The sequence below is a fragment of the Tamandua tetradactyla genome, chromosome 7 (genome assembly GCF_023851605.1).
Source record: "Tamandua tetradactyla isolate mTamTet1 chromosome 7, mTamTet1.pri, whole genome shotgun sequence".
Lineage (NCBI taxonomy): Eukaryota > Metazoa > Chordata > Mammalia > Pilosa > Myrmecophagidae > Tamandua > Tamandua tetradactyla.
Genome location: NC_135333.1, coordinates 150,626,982 through 150,650,021, shown reverse-complemented (window position 1 = coordinate 150,650,021; position 23,040 = coordinate 150,626,982). Strand labels below are relative to the sequence as shown.

The 23,040-nt window shown below is 34.1% G+C and overlaps 1 protein-coding gene across 1 annotated transcript in view; it reads left to right on the top strand.

Moving 5' to 3' along the window:
* PPFIA2 (PPFI scaffold protein A2) overlaps window positions 1-23,040 on the top strand; it is a 497,371-nt gene that overhangs the window by 280,919 nt on the left and 193,412 nt on the right. Inside the window, 4 exon segments of the mRNA XM_077111527.1 lie at window positions 4,378-4,405; window positions 4,408-4,478; window positions 15,727-15,891; window positions 21,484-21,558. Coding sequence (XP_076967642.1) covers window positions 4,378-4,405; window positions 4,408-4,478; window positions 15,727-15,891; window positions 21,484-21,558 — 339 coding nt within the window.

The following is a 23,040-nucleotide window of genomic DNA, read 5'->3' as shown; positions in this document are numbered from 1 at the left end:
ATGACCAGAGAAGATTTTCTGAATCCACGGGCTGCTGAAATTGGTGATTTCTAGGTAATCGCTGTGTTACTTTATATCGATGCAATAAAACAAGGCAAATGATAATCGTATTGCTGTGTGGAATATAGCATAACATAGTATTTCACATGCAAATAGAAACAAAGCTACAAAGTAAATAGGTTAGCAGAACTATCATATATTGAGCAAATTCTCATGAGCTTACCTCAGAAAAAGACAGAACTTTAATTAATATTGTCTTTTAAAATCATTTTGGTAGGAAAGCCAACCATTCATTTGTTCTTACCACAGAAATGTATGGAGTGTGTTTTATTTGCCAGCAACTATTCTAAGACCTGAAGACATAAAAACTGAATATGAGGTGCACGGGTGGTTCAGTGGTAGAATGTTTGCCTTCCATGTGGTAGACCCGGGTTCAATTCCCGGACCATACACTACCCCACCCACCCCCCTAAAAAAGACATAATAGTAAGCTTGCCTTGCCTTCAATATTCCTACTGTTTATTGAGGAGATAAAACACATAATTTAACTGTTATAAAAACAATAGGACAAGTGCATTGACAGATTTTGGCCAAGGTATTATAAAACATTGACAAAGCAAGCTTTAAATAATGAAGTAATTAGGCAGAGAGAATAAGAAAGAACATTCCAGGCAGAGGAGATAGGACGTGAAAAGAAATAGAAGATATGTGAGGGCATGGAAAGGTGGAAATGAAAATAGGAAAGAGAAAGAGAGATCTTCTCAGGAAGAAGCTTTATAGGGGCAGAGTCACCTGTAAAACAACACAGTGTCTTAAGGATGTAAACAAGTTTTAGCCTAATGTGGCAGTTTGGGGATTGGTTTTAAGGGCTTATTCATGATGAAAATACCAAAAGTGCCTTAAATGTAAATTCTGGAAGATCTATGAGGTAAAACATAACAACTGTGTCTAAGTCATCTTTATGTCCTCAGCACCTAGAACAGGGTATCCTATTTGGTAGATTCTCAATAAATGTCTCATGCATAAATGGAGAGGTAGAGAAATGATAAATTTGCATCAGTTAGTCCAGGTGGGAAACGTGATGAGGAATATTCCATTTTCAGGCAGAAGTAGGCGGTGCTACAGAAATTAAAGAGTATGGATTTTGGAGTCAGATAGGCTTGGTTACTTTGTAACCATGTAGCCATGACCAAATTATTTGTCCATGCTAAGTTTCAGTAACCTCATCTGCAAAATAGGGAGCAGCTGAAACAATTCACATAACATTCTCTGCTCAGGACATGGCGAGTGGCAACTGATCAAAATGGTAGTTAATATTGCTCAAAGAGAAATTAATTGTGTATGGTGCCATGGTTTGGATGGTTGGAAATTTGAATTTAAAATCTGTTTGAATTTGATGTGGTTGCAATTAGGAAGCTCTGCAAAGATTTGTTAATTATGTAAAGATAAAATTTTTATGAAGATAGGATAAAGGACAAATTAGAAGGGGAAAGCCTATGCTTGGGAAGAAGGAGGAGGAGGAGGAGGAGGAGGAGGAGGAGGAAGGAAGAGGAGGAAGAGGAGAAGAAGAAAACTTACCTATTGTAATCACCCAGATATGAGATAGATTGGATTCAAAACCCAGCACCACCATTGACTAAGCACATAATTTAGAGTAAATTAGTTAACTTCTCTAAGCCTTAGTATCTCCAGTGTATAATGGAAGTTTTAATAGCTCCTTAAAGGGTTGTCCTTAGGATGAAACAAAATGACCAATACAAAACTGATTGTCAGAGCCCTTGCCTTGTTGTAAGGGCTCAAACAATGTAAACTGTTATTTGCTGTTATTTTTAAAGTTGATATAAGACAGTTCAGGTTGACAGTGAGGATGGATAAGTAGATACAGAGGAGAGACATGACAAAAGAAATGTGTAAAAACATTTGGTTATTAAATCTGTACGGGGTATCTGCATGTTGAGCAGTCTCAAATGCACAGGAAGAGTTTGTCAAATAACGTGTTGCTCTGTGTGGAAAGAATGCACTGCCTGTGCCTCCTACTTTCCCAGGCCCCCACTGGATTAATTAAGGGGCATTGTATAAGAGATTTCTAAGTAGCGCTTATCTAATGCTTCGGAGAAGGAAAAAAGGGACTTCTAAATTCACCTCAGATCTGCAGTTTATAAACCTGATGAACAATTTGGGATAAAATGATACAGTGGAAAGAGCACTACACTTGGAGTCTGGAGAATTTTATTCAGAGTCTCACTCATATCCTGTGGGTTTTAAACTTTGAGAACTTAGACTCACATCTTGGTAACTCAATTTTCTCAGCTATAGGATAGGAATGAGTCACCCTCACTGGGTACTTAAAGAGCAAGATGAAATACTGAATGTGAAAATAGTACCTGAAATTTTAGTAATGGAATTAGCAAATGTAAGACTCATGAATATAAAAAGTCACTGGATAGCTTCTTTAGAATCAGTGCCATACCATAATAATAAACAGAAAATACAAAATCATCAGTCAACCATCCCATCCTGACAAATTTATGTTACAAATCCATGATCATTCCAGAGAATTTGTGGATTTATATTTCTTCTTATTTTCTAAGCATGAAAGCATACTCTTCCATTGTAGATAGTGTTGACAACAGAAATACGAAGAGGTAAACAAACAAAAATCACTCTTAATTTCACCACCTTGAGACTCCAACATTAAAATTCTGAAGTATTTTCTTTCTAGTCTTCTTTCTTTCTGTACATGGCTTGCCAGATCTGTAGAATTATAGCTCCTGATATGTTTTTAAAAATTGGAATGTTGTTGAATGTACAGACAATTCATATTTGAACATATAGACTTAGTATATATGAGTATAGGATATTTTAATTGATTTTATAGATTAACAATTTAGAATATAGGTTCTAAGTGCCACTTTCTTCTTGTATTTCTTTTCTCCCACAAATCTGGCAGTTTACATGAAGTTATTTTTATTTTTTTTCAGAAAAAAAGGGTTATTGTTTTCTATAATGTTTATTTCATTCTCCACTGAGTTAATATACATACAGTATCAACTGCATTTAAGAGTAACAATCAAGGGAGACAGTGTTTATCTGTAATGCCAGCTTAAATGCAGCAATGAACTTTTCATCTTAGTTCTAAGCCTAGCACCTACTTTGAGGTCTTTGAAGGACTCACTTGAGCTGAAACCACTGGGAGAAACTCAGCAAAATAAGTGGTTTGAAGCAAACAAAAATATTGTTTACATTTTACTAAATTTTTTTGTGGAGGTTAGGTTGATCAAACCTGTCTCTCCACCTCCCCATTTCCCTTACTTTTGTTTCTGTTTTTTTTTTTTTTTCATCATCTGATCTTCTCTAGTGCCTTCTCAGCTTGGAACTAAATTTCTTGAACTAAATACTTGATGAAGAGCGATGTCATTACCAAGGATCATCTGAAGTGTTATGCTGATATGACTCTGTCTACATCGCCAAATTATTTTAAGTCATCTGGTTTATAAACTAGAGTAGCAGAAGAGTTGAACTAGGTCTCTTGGTCTCATTAAGTAATCTTTTACATATGTAACACCCTCCACCTGTGTTGAAAGTATCTATTTCATATAATCTTTGATCCTGTTTTGGGGAAAGGGTCAGTGAGGATTCCTCCAGAGTCATTTACCACCTGAAGAGGAAGTTACTCCGTATCCCCATTTTGGAATCAATATGCCCATTTCCATTTATTGAAAGTAAATATTAATTGAGTACCAAAAAAAAAAAAATCTGGCACTAATATGTGTGAGACACAGACTATAGCAGTGAACAAGTAAAGTCCTTGTCTGCATGGAGCTTACATTTCACTGGGAAAGACTGAGGAATACACAGTTGATAAGAGAAACTTAGATAACAATAACTCTCTTAGATTATTCTTATTTTGTAAGATATAGAATCTCTTTCTTCAACTTAATAAGTAATGACTTCTTAATCTCAGCACCTTGGACGGTGCCTTTGTGGTTGTTTGGTTTTGAGATGGTTTACTATACTCTGAAAATGGCTGTTTGGAATCCAAGTATAAGATTTGGAACTGTTCAGACAATTAGCAAATTTAAATCATTCTTGCAATAAGTTATATTAATTTAAGTTCAGTGTGATATATGCTGATACATTTTGGAATATATTTTATACAATCATCTAAGAAGCATACTAAAATGAAAATGCATCTATTAAATATCATGGATTTGAATTTCAGAACTGAATTATGATAATTCAGTAGTAACATTCATTGACCACCAACTAGTTAATTTTTCCCTTCCTTTTATTCAGAAGTTTATATTTTGAACTTTTTTCTTCCTTCTGAAATACATTATCTATCTAGAATGTCGTCAAATATTTTTTTCTTCTCAGGAGTTTGCTGCGCTGACAAAAGAATTAAATGCTGCAGGGAACAACTACTAGAAAAGGAAGAAGAAATCTCTGAACTTAAAGCAGAGAGAAACAACACAAGAGTAAGTACAAATCTGGCTTTGCTTGGAACTCCATATGTAGTTTAATGCTTTATATCTAGGAAACATATAAAAACAAAACAAGGATTTTAAAACTTCAAGCAAACTATGCAATCATCAACTCAGTTGATTGCTTATGAAAAGGAAGACATAATATGAAACTCAAAGAGAGAAAACAGAAAACTAAATTATGGTCTCTGCTACTAAATCACTATTTGCCTTAAAAATGTTCTTATTCTTTCTGGCCTTTGCTTTATTGTACTTTTAAAAGAAGGGGCTGGATTTCAATATAGGTTTCAAACATTCATGCTTGAAATGGATGTTGAGGGCGTGTCTTGGAAACTGGAGACTGGCAAAGGAAATGAGTAAGAGTTTTAATAATGGGATGCTGTGGGAGAATGACCTGGTCTTGACCTCAGCCTGACCTAGGAAAATATTTCTTTATAAAAATAAGAAAAATATATTAGAAATGTATAAAACTACTGAACAGATCCGTCACTAACAATAAAAGCATGCTTTTATATTTAGAGGATCTCAAAATTACTTCAGTTCTAATACATAATTTCATGAAGCTGATGGAATTTACTCTATCTGTTCTTGGAAATTATGTTCTGTCAGTCCTGTGACATGTCATTGCAACATTAAAGTTCAGAATTTGATAAAAAAAATCCTGTATTTTCTAGTTTAGATAAAAAAGTCACTAAATTTCATAAAATATATAAATTACCATATTACCCATGAATCAGTGTAGTTTCTCTACTAAAACAAAATATCACTTATGTGTGGATAGAAGTTCAATTTAAATATGTAGTCATTTCTTTTAAGGTTATAGCTCTAACAGATTAATACTGAAGAAGTTAAGTATAAGAAATGGCCTATTCATTTTATACTTGGTCTTAAAGAGTAATAAAAAAATATTGCTACACAAATTGTTAAGTTTGTGCTCTAATGGAAGATACCATTGCATGCATAACAATTATCACTCACTTGTTCATCAGAGTCTTATTTTTTGGTGAAATAATCCATACTCTGTGTATGCAGTAAATTGATTTTCATTGTGACTTTGATGAGCCAATAGTGATTGCAAGGATTGCTTCAAGTAAGGCATAAGAAAGCCAGTTAAGACCTGTGACAAATGTTGAATGAATTTTATTGTTTCTGTCTTCCTCTCTATTTGAAAGAGCATGCATGTTTTTCCATGCAAATTTTAAGTTTATTTCTGGCCTGATATTTATACTTTCCAAATAGTCCTCTGTTTTCTCTTTTAAGGTATTAGGCTGTATTCACTGATCGGCTCACTTTACTTTACAGCTAAGTAAAGAATTAGAAGAAAAAAGCTGAGTGAGGGAAATACAAATTTCTTGATAGACTTCCAACAGATACTCACAGAGTGTGAGTATGACATGCAATGACATGTCACAGGACTGATAGAACATAATTCCAAGAGCAGATAGAGTAACCAGACACCCTTTTATTAGCTATGTACATATTATGTCCTTTACTCCTTTCTACAATGCTCTAACGAGATATTATAATTATCCCCATTTTATAGATGAGGAAACTAAGCTATTAGAAAAGGGTAGATAAATTGCCTGAAGTAGACGTTAGTAAATAGCAAAGTAGAGATTTGAACACTAAGGCAGTCAAACTCCAACCTTTGCCCCCTAGCCAGGAGGACATTGGCACAATTATTTGAATTTATCCATAAGAAACTCAGATTTACTAAGCTAATAGAAATTATTATCTAAGAGTCAGACCACGGCAGTATGGAGCATGTCATTCCTTCTTGATCATGACTAATTTCAGTTAATCCAACAGAAGACACAGAATTTTCATCATGGAAACAGAAGTAACCATGCTGTTGCACCTGGAAAGCAGACTTAGATAATAAAGGGAGCAATACCTGTATTGAAATACATATGAGGAGTCAAAGCTATACTCGCAATACTCAAACAAGACAAATACTATTAAGTTCCCTTAGGATAACAGAAATTGAAGACATTGCTTTAAGTACTATACTATTTTGGAACATGAATAAAGCTGGAAAACATTTTTCTACCTCCCATAAAGAAGTGATGTGGGATTTTTGTTATTTATATATTAGGAAAACAGCATTGTGAAACCTTCCTTGTGCAAGTATTTATTACGTACAACTTTTCAAGTTACATAACCACTCTACTCTCTCTCATCCCAACCCCAAAATATTCAGCCTGAAAATCAGACTTGTCTTGTCGTCTTCTCCTTGCCCCCAAATGATTTATTAAATGTTGTGAAATACAAGTTTTTATGGATTTCTATAATAGTTTCTCTCTCTACACATTCTTTTTACTCATTTTTTGAAGCACTTACATATTGGTCTTGGAGAGAAAGCAACAAGCTAGTATTTCTTTTTCACACCTAAGAAAATCGGATTACTATTAAATTGTTAGCAAATTTAAAGTAGACTAATTTAGTGTCCTGGTATCCAAGTACTGATAAACTTGTGGCTCTCGTTTTCCACACTGAGTGATTAACCTATGGTCCTGAACTAAGATAAAAAACGCACACAAAAAGACAGTCCAGGGCGGGCCGCGGTGGCTCAGCGGGCAAGAGTGCTTGCCTGCCATGCCGGAGGACCTCGGTTCGATTCCCGGCCCAGCCCATGTAAAAAAAAACAAACAAAAATAAATAAAAAACAAGAAAATGTTTAAAGATGTTCCCTTCCTTCCATCCTTCCTTCCTTCTCTCTGTCTTTCCTTCCCTTCCTCCCTCTCAAAAAAAAAAAAAAAAAAAAAAAAAAAAAGACAGTCCACAAAGAGAACTCGAAATGGAGAGATGACTTTAGTTAAAGTATCAGAAAGGGCTCTCTGCACAGTGAAATTTGCATGAATTGTATCTTCTCCCAAAGAGAAAAGAGAAGTTTCAGGGGAAGTTGAATGAATGAAGTTTGTACACTATATAGAGTAATAATAATGATATAATATAGTGAGAAACATTAAATGATAAATGTTTTCTTAAGCGTTTTACAAGGTTTAGCTTATTTTATCCTTCACAGCAATCCCATTATCACCATTTTACGATGGGAAAATTAAGGTATTAAGCAACCTGTGAGAGACCACAGGTATATAAGTGATACACCCACGAAGTTAACTCCTCAACCACAGGCTATAAATTTAAGAAATCATTTTCTTATGTCACCCACAAATCATGTGTGACAAGAGGGAGAAGAACAGAATTTGTTCAAATTTCTGTAATCCAGTCCTAATCCGTTCAGTCATTTATTTTGCATCGTTTGTATTCAATGTAATATACTAGCTATTTATTCTGATGTCAGAGCTGAAACTTGTGGTCATTTATCATTTTGTCACACAGAAACACCTGGTCTCCAGCCCTAAAATATAAGTGAATGAAAGAATTAAAGTAATCATTAAATTTGCTCGTACATTAAAGTGCCTCAAGGAATTAAATTGAAGATACTCAAATAAAATCATTCTAATGTTATTCATGATTATGCAAAAAATAGAAATTTCAAAAATTATGGAGGATATTTACAGAAACATTCAAGCAAGCTTTATTGTTTAATAAAGCACTTATAAAACTGCAGAAGAATCTACTATAAAATGTTATTCTTAAAACTCTCATGACCATACTTAGACAAGTAATATTTATATAACTTATCCTTGACATTATTTCAACATATTCAAATTGATCAGTAATACTTCCCATGTTTTGGCAGATTCATGTGAATGAATGAAAAGTTAAAGAAAAACTGGAAATGTTAACATAGCTAATACTTGGACTTAATAATGTCAATATTAGGGTACAGAGTAGTATTTTGTTAGAACTGTTTCAAGTATATTTATGGCTAGGATTGCAAAGGATGGTTTAGATTGTTCCAAGGTTTTATAATGTAATTATTATTTGACTGAAAAAAGTTATGGTTTTGAGAGTCATTATTAATGTCACTAATATGTAGTAAAACTGCAATTTCATTTCATTGGTTATAAGCTAAAAGTGAAAGGCTTAGTTGCATGTTAGACATTTTTTGCATATACTCACTTTTGTACTAGCTAAAGGAACTTTTATTAATAGATCTCCAGATAGAACCAGATGCCTGCCATTACTAAAAAATAATTTTCTCTTCTTCACAAAATTCTGTCTACACAAATTGATAATATCCCCCAAACACATGTCCTCATGAGTAGAGAGTGCAGTCCTATTCAGAAAAGGAAGACTCTAGCAGTTGAACACATGTGTAAGTGTGTGTGTGTACAGATTTATGAAAGTGCTGTGATGAGATATGGTAAATATAAGAGTGAATAATATAGGACAAATGCCCTCCCACAAGCTATCTCAGAGTGTCAATCAAGAATGTACGTGAGAATCACAGGAGACTTTTAATAATATTGGAGGATGAGGAATGGGTGAGTGAGCTGCATATGAAAGCTGCCAGTTTGAAGGTTACAATTTGCAGTTGTTAGTATTGTGTTATGTGAATGTATACAGGGAAGAATGTATTTTTATTTGAAAGCTATTTAAAATTGAAAATAATTGCACACAAGGGTATGTTAAATTCAGGTCTGGTAGAAAGATACATAGTTTAGAAACTCTCACAAAATCATAATAAAATAAAAGGTATGGATTACCCAGGCCACCTTTTTTTCAAGGCAGAACATCGTTCAAAAACTTTTGGATGCTGCTGTGATCATTTGCAGTGAATTCCTTTACAGGATTAATAGCCATTCACATAGTCTCTGCAATCCTCTGAGTACACCAACTTCTGCACGAGTTATTGAATATTAGACTGAAGTCATGGTTCCCAGTAAATTTATGCAACTAGTAAATTATTAGTGATCTCTTACCTAAATTTCTCCTCTTGTATTTTTATTTACTTTCATTTGTATGCTTAAAGACCACAGATACATGCCAGTGAGAACATTTTTGTCCATGTTCTCCAGGATAGATCATCTATATTTATCATTAATTCAGTTTAAGAGCTATTAAGCATGCATTATGTACAATATTCTTCTAGGTATTGGGGAATATTCAGGATAAGTTAAATTGTTCCAGCCCTTAAGAAATCTATGTAATATCAATAAAATATATTTCATTTCGGGCGGGCCACGGTAGCTCAGCAGGCAAGAATGTTTGCCTGCCATGCCAGAGGACCTGGGTTCAATTCCCGGTGCCTGCCCATGTAAAAAAAAAAAAAAAAAAAGAAAAGAAAAAAAATGTATTTCATTTCATTACTGTTTAGATGAGAATTCTTAATTGCAGAAAACAATTGGGGAAAAGAATACAGCCTAGTTGTTTTACTTACGCAAATATCAAGTGAGGCATAAAAGAAATCTCTAAGATGAGCTTCCAGGCAAATTCCCAGGAGCACATGAACAATTAGCCTTGTAAATTTTTCTTACACCCCTGATTCCAGAAATGTTAAACCTCTACCACGACCTCTGGCAGCAAAATGAATGCCCCATACCCAGCATGTTTCCTCAGCTGTCTTGCCACAGAGTCACTCTTGTGAGTGGGTCTCCTTGGCTGAATGTGGAGTCACCCGCCTGCCACCTAATGGTAAATCTGGCCCAGAAATATTTCCTAGATCCTATACTGCGAAGATGAGATTCAGGATGTGGTGAGTTATCTAGTATGGAGGGTATGTTCCAAAGACTTTGGGCATTCGCAAATGACAAGACTGCACTAAAGTCAAAATTTTGTTCCATACTAAAATATTTCCACCATATGCCTACAATAGTAATAAATAACCTGAAGAGCATTGATAAGAGTAAAATATAGCAAAATAATTAGGAAATGATGTGTTTTGTGTTTGTTACATTTATTTTCTTAATGTATTTTAAGTTTATATAATTTAAATTTTAATAATGACTAGGTTTCATCACCATTTCACAAAATTTCTAAAATATGAGCAATCAGCAATCAAAAGCCAGTATAGACAAACTCTAGCACACCATTTGCAGGTGGGAACTCAAACACCTGGGAGCTAAAATATCTGTTTCTAAGATGACTGCTTCATATAGTCTGACATCTGCACTGCAATGGCTGAAGGCTAGGCTCGACTGGGACTTTAGATCCGAACACTTACATATGGCTTCTCTCAGCAGTTATCTTAGAGTGTCAGACTTCTTATATGGAGGCTTCGAGATTCAAGAATAAATGTTCCAGTGAACCAGGTGGATGATGCATAGACTTAAAACCAAGACCCAGAAGTCACAAAGTGTCACTTCCACCATCCCGTGTTGTGTGAGATAGTCCTAAGCCCACCGACAGCCAGTCATGGTGTTAGCACAAGGTTTTCTTTCTTAAGAATACCCTGCTTCTCTTTCATTTAAAGTAATCTGTAACTGTAAAGTAACCCATGCATGGGATTTGGAGAAGGCCGAGATACTTCTATGTGATTCAGTCCTCCAGACATAGAGATACTAGTGATAATGTTGATGACAATGAATAAAATCTGGACCTTAGTGGCATGTTATGAACACTATGATCAGTTAGCCAGTAGAGAAGATCTCTGTGTGTCAAATAACTCTGCTTTTTGTGGTAACCATGCCTACTCATCACATCGTAGGTGGTTAATTACTATTACTAGCCTGTGCCACTGCAGAATCCTGTCACCTCCAAGGAAATCAAGGAACACATTTTAGTGCCATCACCTCCTGCCTTTAATCCCTGACCTATAAAGAACTATTGCTATGAGATATTTTAGGTTCTGGGTACTTCTGTTACCAATATCTTTTTCGATGATTGAGTGAAGATGGCGTCATCTCAGGGAAAAGAGTTAAGGGTTAAGATAAATTCTCCATTTATATTTCCCAGAATCTTCAGTTTCCTTCTTCTACCTTATACCCAAGGAATTTATGGCATCTCAACTTCATTTAATCTAAGCCACCATTAAGTTTATATTTCAGTTACCCGAGCAAACAATGGAAAACAATCCCAGCTACTTAACTTCAAGGTTAAATCCAGATACTCTGGTAAATATAGCTATATTGATTAATTTAACTGGATCTAAATTTTTTCTCCTCCCTTCTAGTTCCGTTACTATTAGAGTATATTTCTACATGTAACTCCCAGGTTTCTGAGATTATAGGGTAGCAAACTCATATATCTTTTTTTATTTGGAATCCTTCTTTTCTTAGGTCAGATTCTGTCATTTATCCTGTGAGATTCTTGTTAGAAGGCTGAATGCAAGGAAGAGTGTATGGGAGGAGGCATGAGGAACAGTGCTTCATCTTGTAAGAGAACCACCCACTTTACATGAAGCTTAAATGGTCAAGTCAAAGAGAACCAGCCCCATCAGGGAATCAGGGAGACTTAGTGGTATTCAGTGGTTCATGGTAAATGAGAATCATCTGAATATTTCCAAGAGTCCCTTTTTCAGTACTTGGCATGGCCATTTTGTCTCAGAGTAGTCCGAGATTTTCAAATAGAAGATCTGGTAAGATTATGAATTGGTCATGCATTTTAATTCAGTGATCTCTTAAGATCAGGCTCTGTTTCTTTCTATTATGTCAATCCTGGGACTTCAAAAAATAGGAGGCTTTTATGAGCAGCCATAGCAACTCCTGAGTTCTTTGACTATGCCTTGATCTAGAATTTAAAATCTTAAGGCTGTCATTTTCTTTATTTAAACTCATCAGTGCCATTTAGAGCATCCAGCTCACCTCATTCACCTTTATTCTGTATGCCCTTCAAAATGGTACATTTAGTTACCACAGGAACCCCATTCCAAGAAAGCTCAGGGTATCATTAAGTGACTGTTTAACCTCCATGTACCATGCACGATGGCTCTATTTTTCATATTAATCTAACTATTTCTGCTGTCAAATCTATCCAGGTCAGATATCCCAGATTTCCATTTATCTGAGGAGATTTCACCTACTAACATACCTGGCCGAGCCTCTGTTTTAATCCGGTTTCACTCATTCATTTAATCTAAGTATTATGAGAATCTACCATGTGCCATTCTTCTAGGCATTGAAGATAAAGCAATGAACAAAGTAGGAAGAAAACTCATTTTCCCCATGTACTTTTACATTCTCTCTTGGGAGACAGTAAACAAGATACTTAAGGAGAAATAAAGCTGGAAAGGGGATATGAAATGCAGATGACATTTGGTCAAAAACATGGAGAAGATGGTAGAGTGAGATGGTCATGCATATATCTGCAAGAAAATGTTTTAGGGAGAATACAACAAGTGTAAATGCCCTTATATTGGAGCATGTATATCTAATATGTTCAAAACACTTCAAGAAAATCAATGAAGCTAGACCGGAGTGAGAAGGAGGAAGAATAGCAGGTGATGAATTCAGAGAATTTAGATCCCTTTGGCACTTGTAAGGACTTTGGGTTTTACTTGAGCAAGATGAGAAAACATTGTGCAGGAGAGTTGAGTTATGAATAATCTAATTTATATTTTAATAGATTCACTATAGGTAGTGTTTTGAGAATAGCCTGAATAATGAAAGGATGAAAGCAAGGGTGTAAGTTAAGAAGCTATTATAATAATTCAGTGGAAATATGGTGGGTCTTGGGACCAGGAGGTAGCTTTGGATGTAATGGGAAGTAGTTAGGTTGTAGAAGTCGAAGGTACATGGAACGAACTGACAGTTTTGAATTTTAAGATTAGTAAGGAGAAACTGAGGACATGAATGTGATAAGAGGAAGTAATAAATCCCTGTGATCAGGATTGAAGCCAAAAAGATTTTTACAGTTTGAGCACTCAAAGCATTGAGCTAAAAATGTGATAATCTGTGAGTTAGATGTTAGAAATTGAAATTATGGATGGGCTGTGCTTACTGATAATGGCAGAGACTTTATGAAGTTATGAGGGTGAGTGAATGAATGAGCTGGGGGGGAAGTTGAGACCGTTGAAGTAGATGAGGTCTAGGAATTTAGAGGCCGCAATATTGAGGAAATCATCTAAATAAATTTTTAAAAAATATTTAGACTTCCTAAATTTATATTTAGAGAAAGTTGCTTTTCATTGTCATAGAAGGTTTGTTTCTTTATAAGTCTACCATCTAGTTGAGGCATACATGTGTATAAAAATGTTGGCTAGCTTATGCTTTTAAGAAATAAAGCTAATTAATCATGACTAAAGGTTTAGGTATGATATAGACTAGCAATGTACAGAGGAAAATTTACCTTATTTATTCATTTAAAAATCATTCAACAGGACAGGCCACGATAGCTCAGCAGGCAGAGTTCTTGCCTGCCATGCTGGAGACCTGGGTTCAATTCCTGGTGTCTGCCCATGCAAAAAAAAAAAGATCATTCAACAGATGTTTATTGCATACCTATTAGATGTCAGAAACTGGACCAACACCCAAATACAGAGAGCTTCGGGTAGATACAGTATCTACTCTCATGAAGCTTTATTCCAATTAAGCAATAAAATGACATTTAGAGGAATGATTTTTAAAAATTACACATCGTGATATGTTTTAAAGCAAAGAAGCAAAGGGACAGAAATAGAGAATTATGGAGGTGGGAAGTAGGAAGGAGAGAGCTACTTTACATAAAATAGTGGGCAAATGCCTTATTTAGACTGTGATATATAAACTGAGATCTAAAGGATGAGAAAGAGCTGGGCGAATGAGTAGCCAAAGGAGGAGAAATCCAGGCAGTGGGGACAGTATATACAAAGGCTTCCGTATTGAGGAAGTGAAAGTTACACCATGTGTTTAGAGCATCGTTTGCCAGGGAAAGACTGACACGCAATGGTACTGGAGAAATAAGCAGTGTTAAATGCATGCAGAGCCCTGCCACCCATGTGAAACAGCGTGGATATAACCAAAGCACACAGTTATCTGCAGAATTCAGGAAAGTAATGGAAAACCATGAATATAATCAGAGATTGAGAAAGAAAATTAAAACTCTTTGAAAATATTGTACCATTCTCCTACTTAAGAACTATAAATGTTATTTTTGTCCCTAAAATATGACTCCCACTTACTGCTCCATATAGGTCTTTGGAGCTCAGATATTTGTTTTGTTTTGTGCAAAAACAGGACAAAGTCCTCTGTCACTTTGAGTCATAATTAATGAAAGTAGATGTAGAGAAATAAACCTACCAAGCACAAAGAAATATGACACCGAATCTAACAATGACATTGGGAAAACGGAATTTTTCTGTACAGTGTAGGCTGTAGTCAAAATCTTGAAATAAATAAATAAAATTGTTTCCTTCTCTTCCTTTAGTATCTTATGTCTGCTTTTTCCTCATTTGTTTAGGTAACTCAGCCTTATTTTTTCCTTTGTTTTTGTAGATAGAAGTCTACTTGCACAGGAGATTTATTACTGTTAGCCTATGCTTTGAGGTATTCTGAAAATCTCTCCTACAAAACTTATCAGTTGTGTGTGATTCTTCTCTGAAAAAAAAAGTTAATTACTGGAAATAACTTATTCCAGCAGTTTTTTTTTCTTTCCATGGATTTTTGTTTTTAGCAACAGAACTCCCTTTTAAAATGAACATAAAGGTGAAACCCCAGTGCACAAAACATATAAAAACAGGACTTCCCTGGCAAAGTCAGTGTAGAGCCTGGAGCAGCCTTTGCACTGTTCACTGGGTGTTACCATCACCTCCATTACCACCTTGGAGGGTACTCTGGGGGTGTAGGACTCCAGAGTGGACAGTGAAATAATTGTTTCCCTAATACCTGGTCCCAGAATGACTACTGGAAATCCCTGTTACTATATTTCAGATGGTTGCATATATTTTTCTCTAATGCAATCTAAAGATTAATTGTAAATGAAATCATTAATAATTATCAGTGTAACTGAAAACAGCCTAATGACATGCTCACTTCCTTTCGATTCAGAATTTTTAAATGGCCAAATGTAAATGAAATAAACTTTGACTTGTTAGTACTGTTCTCCTAAAAAAGCCAGTATGCATCATGAAATGTTCTTTAATAATTACTGTATATGGAGTCCCGCCTATATGTCAACTGTTCTATCACTCCAGAATCCATATTGAAATTATTAAATTTGCTAGAGGAATGAATAATATTTATGGTAAATTTTTAACTTCAATGACTGATTATTTGATAGGGATGTCACTTATTTTTAATGATCTTCTGAACCCCGATTTACATGCTGACTCGTATTTCTTTACTGCTACTGTAGTATAATCTGAGGTTATCGTTAGGGAGCATACAATCCTGTAATCTTTTAAGGTACAAGACCTTCATAAGTACTAGCGACTTGTGTCCATAAGAGAATTAATTGCATTTTGTGTTATCCCCAATAGCTGTTACTGGAGCATTTGGAGTGCCTTGTGTCACGACACGAAAGGTCGCTAAGAATGACGGTGGTCAAACGGCAAGCCCAGTCCCCCTCAGGGGTGTCCAGCGAAGTTGAGGTTCTCAAAGCGCTGAAATCTTTGTTTGAGCACCACAAGGCCTTGGATGAAAAGGTAGAGTATGGAGAAAGGCTTTCAAGCATAATTACGCTTTTTTCCCCTTCTCAGTGCAGACTCCTTGGCTCCATTCATTGATTCATCTGATTTCTAAAGTCAGTCAGTTCAGAGAAACATGCTTAAGTTATATGAAAAATAATTTTTGAAAAAAATGCAACTGGATTACAATGTGCATATTGGTAATATTCATAACCACGTTCCTTTCTTATATACCACTGAATGTGTGGCTTATCTGAGTTATTTCTACTTTGGAGCCTAATGCCCCTGGTCTAGATGACCAGTTGAAATTTAGTATCAAGTCAGTCTGTCTCTCTTTCTCTCTCTCTCTGAAATACATGTCTATTGATGTCAAAGTGGGAGACTACTAATGGAAAATTAAACCTGCTCTGAAGTACAAATTTCATGTACTTTAACTTTGAGGGATTGATATTAGAAGCATCCAATTTTTTAGGGCTTGAATTTCGTAGTTTCAAATATACATTTCAAGTTTCTCTGTGTATAATACCATAAGGTATTAATAGAAAAACATGCTTTTAGTATTTTTTAAAAATAGCTATAAGCTCCTCTTAGCTGTTACTCAAATAAGTTCTATGAAGTATATAAGCCAATATGATGATAATAGCCTTTGGAGATTAGTGAGGTTTATGACATGACTTCAATTTTGTGAAATTTCAAAGAATTAAATTTTAAAGCATCAAGAAATCTTTAGTACTTTGTAGAGTGGGATTTGGGGCACTTCGTTGTAAAGTTACTGACAAGTTCAGAGCATTAAATTCCAAGCTATGGATTATTTCCCAGTTATTTCTATTTTTAATCATGTAGTCACTTTTGCACTACAGAATATTAATCCATAGGGTATTAAAACATCTTTTAGATGTTCTTAGAGCAGGGAATTATGTACAGTGTGTAGTATGCTCATAAGGATGGCAATTCTGTCTTGTAGAATATTAAGAAGAAAATTGTATCTTAATTTTTCAATTCATTCCATGAGAGATTAGTTTATGAGACATTTTGAACAACACATAAATTGAATATTATTTAGAGATCACTGATAAATGTAAAATAAAATAATACTAAATATAAAATAATCATTTAAAGTCTGGTTCCATGTTATATTCCCTCTCTTATTACAAAAGCACAGTATTAAACATTTGCAAAATATAATGTTTATATGTCTTCTCAGAAAGGGTAACATTTGTTCAGGGTATTAAAAAATAAGAAAGAATTTTGTCAGCAGAGAAAGAAAGATACTTTAATCCACAGGACGTATGTGTAAAATGATGCAGAACTAAAAGAACGTAGCCTGTTTCAAGAAAATTTAAACACATTTGAATGACTGGAAAGAAGGAACTTGAAAATATGTAGCTTAGGATATTCCCTACAAGCACTTCCACATCATTTACGTGAGGGATGGTTTTGTGAAAGATAGCTTCTTTACCAGAATAGAAAGCAATAGACAGTATCTAAGGCAAATCATCTTATGGGTGAAGGAAAAAATGGTTGTGACACAACTTAGAACTAGAAATGATTTATTATATACAACTCTATTGAGTTTAGCATAACTACATGAAGTATTTTCTAATATAGCCTTAGGAACTATAATGGTGTTTATTAGCTCACCAGAAGCGCCCTGGATACTAGTTAGTTCTGGGGTACCTGAACTGATTGTCAACTGAGTGAGGCTGAACATCCTATAGGAAAAATGTTCCAAGCTTGCCCTCTGGAGCCACACACACACAAGTAACGTGGCTTCTGTAAGCATCTGTTTCCTCTTCTTCTGAATGAGAAGAATAATTGTACCTCTCATGGAGTTGTCTATCCTGAGGAGAAACTATGATCTGACACAGAGGACTCTTGGTCAGTGCTTAGTAAATGGGGTGCTTATTGAAGAGTAGGAATATTATTATTATAAACAAGAGTAAATTTATGCATTTAATAAAATCGTCAAACTAAATAAAGCTGTTGATAACACTTTTGATCCTTTTTTAAAATAGCACTTCACTTAGTTACGAAAGCCAACTATATTGCCTAAATACCTTCCCAGACAACCTCCCTATCTAAGTAGAGGTCAAAGCTTCATGGGATGGAGTGGGATGGGGACACAGATATATAAACAAGTACAATATACTAATTTAAGTATCCTGGATATTATTTTAAAAATTTATAGGAAGTCAGAAGAAAACAATTCCTTGGGGACAAGTATCTACTAGTTTATTGGAGAGTGTTTAGAGCCTGAGAGCCAAATAACTTTAAAAAGATTGAACATCATTATTGTTGGACCTTATTTTCACATCACTGAGGTTTAGGGTAGCATTTTTAAAATGAGCTAAGAAAAACAGTCACTTTAGCATCATTCTTCAATATGTTGACCAGTTCCAAGACTAGAGGAAATGAAAAATATTCATGTGTTCTGGAATCATTTAAAAATTATTTCTATTTTTATTTATTTCTGACTAATTTTTAAAAAGCAGATATATTGGACAGATATTGGAAGTATAACCAAAACACATATTAAATATTTATGCATTCCATATATATTTCTGTGATCTAAGATCACATTTTCATAACTGGGTTGAATTTCTAATTCAAGGAGAATACCTCACTAATATTTTCTGTTATAGGAATGATGATTCCCAAAATGAAACCAATGCATACCTTAACTTCAATTTGGAACGTATGCTTTTTCCAACAAAGACTCTTTATCCTACAATACATTTGTCATTTTCGGGGGCTTATTTTATTTTTACACTTGGATTAAATTTCTGTGCTTTGAAACATCTTTTGTTAAAAAAATAAACTTCTCAATATTTTTTTCATGCCGTTATAAAGAAAACATGTAACATGACATTGGAAATTGAAAAATTCTCGAAGTTTATAAATAATACATTTGGGTTATAATGTTTCTGTATAAATAGAAAATAAATATATTTTAGTTTAAAAATTAGACAGCCAAAATCAATTAATTCAAAGTGGTTTTAATTGTATAAACATCAAAGAGAGTATAGAGCTAAGGCTGTCAACTGTATATTAAACTTAAACAAATTAAAGCTATCATTTTTAATGGCATATCAATCTTGCCCAGATAGCTTCACAAGAATATTATCCAACAAGAAAAATAAAGACTAATAGAACATTCTCCTGGTGCGGTTGTCAGAGCACAGAGTAAAAAGATGGTCAAAGACACTATTTCATCCTGTAAACGAAGTTTAAGCCATGCAGATGAGGTACAATAGAAGGATTATTTAGCCCTGGAAAGTTTGCTTCTTTGAACCCTTATTATTTTGTTGCTGCTGTTGTTATTTTTTAGTTTCCTTGACTATGGTTAGCAGAGATCAGTGCAGGAAGAAGCGAACATGTTGCATTCACCCGATTTAACAAAAAATAAAATATACAATGAATAATTCATCAATCCAATGTGAATAAAACATCACAATGTAGTGATATTTGCAGCATTGATTTTTACATTTATAACTGATTTAAAATATGTTCAGAAATGATCTTTATTTTCTTTTAAAAACATTTTTAAATTAATTATATTGTGGTAATATAATCTCAATTTGTAAAATGCTATGCTACATTTATTGAGGGGATTCCATTTTCACCTTGTTTGATGAGCTGGATAACTTACTCCTTGAAGGCTCAGTGCAAGGAGAATGCTGGTTCTTAACTTACAGTAGTAGAGAAGAGTTTAGAAGAGTTTGTAAGATTTTCAGTTTAAAGCAAAAGAAAAGAGGATATTTTCAACATATAAAGCCTAGTTTAGGCCTTCTTTTTATAACCTGAAGGACTCTTTTAGGAACATTTCAGTGTAGCAGTATGTCTTTTAAAATATCGACCTCTTCATAACAGTCCAAGTGTGATCTGATTAATATTGGGTATATTGAGACCATTAACTTATTTTTGGATTGCTGGTATTACTGTTCTCATCAACCAGAATTCCTAGATCTTTCTCACAACCCCCTCATTTTACAGTTGGTATTTAAGAAAGTGGGCATAAAGCTTCATAGCCATCCCTGTTAATTATCCAGAATGCCTATCAGGATCTTGTTGGCATCTGCCATTCCACATAACAGCCATCCTACTAATTTTCACAACATCAGAATATTTGCTTCTTTTGCATCTACCTCAGCCATTCATAGAAAAGTAATACTCAAGTGGAGTCACGAGAGATTTCCTTGCAATGGCTCCTATTCAGGCATAAGTCAGTATTACTTCAATGCATTTTTATAAACAATTGGAAATTCATATAACTATACTCTTAAATATAGCAGTTCACCTGGCATACCTAAATATGATGAAATATCCTATATGCTTATCCTTGATATCGAATACCCATTTCTGTATACATTACTAATTTTCAGAAACTTTGAGCATAATTAAATATAATTATTGTTAAAATTTCACTTGTATGTTCTCTGGTTATTCAAGATGTAATTTCAAGATGCACTCAGTATCCCAAATATACATGTCATTATTATACAGTCCTGTAAAAATGATTGAGAATTTTTAAAAATGCTAATTAATTCTAGATTAATGGGACAATACTGGTTTTGGGGTTTCTTTGCTAATGGGAAAGGAATATTATAACTGTAACTTTAAAGATTTGATGTTTCTGGGTTTTCATATATTTCATATATTTTTATTCACAGTTAAATCTGATAAAAAAGAAAAAACCATTAATTAAAATATGCTATCAATGAATGAACAAAATTAAAGTTTATAAAAATATAATCATATATAAAAATATATATTCATCAGACAAATGCTGTAACATTCCCATGGGAAATCTATTTTAATGGATAAATAATAAAAAAAACACCATGAATTGCATATTAATGTAGAAGTATAAAGCTTGTTGATTTTTTAAAGAAAATTAAACTGCTATAGCCCTGTTTAATTCAATAAAATTTCTTTCCCTGAATTTTTTACTTTTGATCAACTTAATAGTGAACACATCTGTAGATTTGAACACATTATCACAAAAAAACTTAATAGTTCTGAGAAAATACAAAATGAAGAAAAATCCTTTATTGAATTTCACTTGTTTCTGTCGTTATTTTTTTCATACTGCAATGTGCAGAGTACATTGTACAAAATAAAGTGGTATAATTTTGATATCTGCAAGCTACTCACAGGAATCCCAGAATAATTAAATGACAATATAAACCTCTAATTATTACAAAACATGTGGCCCATGGGTAACATTCTTCAGGTCCTAAGAATCCTGTGCTAAGAATGCTTAATCAGTGACTATTTTTCAGATGAATTCATAATATAATTCTGAACTTTGCCTCCACTTAGTATGAATCAGAATTCAGAACATGTGGGTCAATCTCCAACCCCATTGGAAGTTCCATCACTGAACCACCCAAAGAACCTGCTTAAAGGAAATCTCTTGATACAGTGATACTACAAGGTGAAAGTGTGTTCATAGTATTCCTGTCAGGTTGCTGTTATGAGCACATAGGGCTTTATATACTTGAGCAATTTGCCAAATATGACTATCTCTAATGATGTTAATTATGGGTTCAATACAGTTTAATATCTGTGGGATGTACATTACTGCACGTATTTCATTTTTTCTTCTAGGTAAGGGAGCGACTGAGGGTTTCTTTAGAAAGAGTCTCTGCACTGGAAGAAGAACTAGCTGCTGCTAATCAGGAGGTAACATACCACACTTTCTCCCGTTTTGAGGTGCAATATTGCTAACATTATATCCCTCGTGTTTTACGTACTTTTATTAAAACTGTCACAAAAAAATAAATTACATTCTGTAGAGGCTCCTGAATAAGGCCTACTGAAACTAGTTCTTAGAGTCATATGTCTTCTGATTTCCGGTTATTAGGATCTGTCACTGGTAGAAAACCAAAGGAAAATTATCAAGAGCTAGTGACGTGCGAGTTAGTGAGATGGGGATTTAGAAAGACTTCAGAAAGTCAGAATGCCAGTCCTATCAAGAAGTGAAACACAGCTCCAAAACTGAACCTGTCAAATATATGTTAAACTGCAGACATGTTACAAATAAAATGAAGTCTTTGGAGATTATATATATATATATATTATTTTTCTTAGAAGAAGTTATTATATATGTACAGGTACTTAACTTACGCCTTGACTGTCCTTTGTTTTACCTTCAGTGAGGTTGTTAAATCCATTTCTTTTGATATCATACGTGGCTTTAAGAAAGTGTTTTAATAATCTTTTTTTTTTTCCTAAGATTTAAAGGGTTGTTTCCTTTTGAAAGATTTTACTTGTTTGAGTTTGCAGATTGCACAAATAAACTTGGGTTATTCGGCAGGATTAATATATTTTTTTTTAATAAAACAGATTAATTCTTGCTAAAGCACTAAAATAGGTCCATCTCTCCTTCTGAAATTCAGAAGGCCATTTCCCCCCCCGGAATTTATTCCAGTAATGTAAATATTGGTATTACTAGTGGTAGACACACTAAAATATTTCATCAAAGTTTTCCTACTTTTAAATAGAGAAGTAGGAAGATAACGTCATTAGATGTAAGTCCTATAAAGGGATTCATAATGAAATAACATTTGCATGTATATTACCCATACATGCAAATACATATTTTCTAACCATGCTAAAAATCTTGTTCAGTATAAGCACTTGTGTTCTTTAAAATAAACTAGGCCAATTAAAAGAGTATATGTATGCTTTTGTTTATTCAGGCTTAACAATCTAAACTTTAGAAATAATGGACTTTTAACCCAGGAAAACTGAGTTCCATGTGAATGAAAGGCTAGCCACATTAAAAGCTACAAAAGATTAAAAAACATGGAGAAAGCTTTCTTTTTGATAGTTATATGACTGGATTCAGTTTAGCAAACTAGATGGTTCATTTGAAAAGAAATGGAAATAAGATTGATTCCTCTCAGTCATTGAAGAAAAAAAAAATACCTCGGAATAAAGGGTAATGGCGAGGAGAACTCAGTCCTTTCGTGAGAAGTAGTAGGTAAATTATCTACAAAGTAGTGTGAATTCATCCCTGGAGTGTTCAAGAAGAAAATAGTTAACCATTTATTCATTCATTTATTTATTTCAAGTTTTATGTGTCTTTAAATATACATTTACTTGTCGTGCATACTTCAAAATATTTTATTGGTAAGGGTAAACCAACAAAAGGTTTGTGAC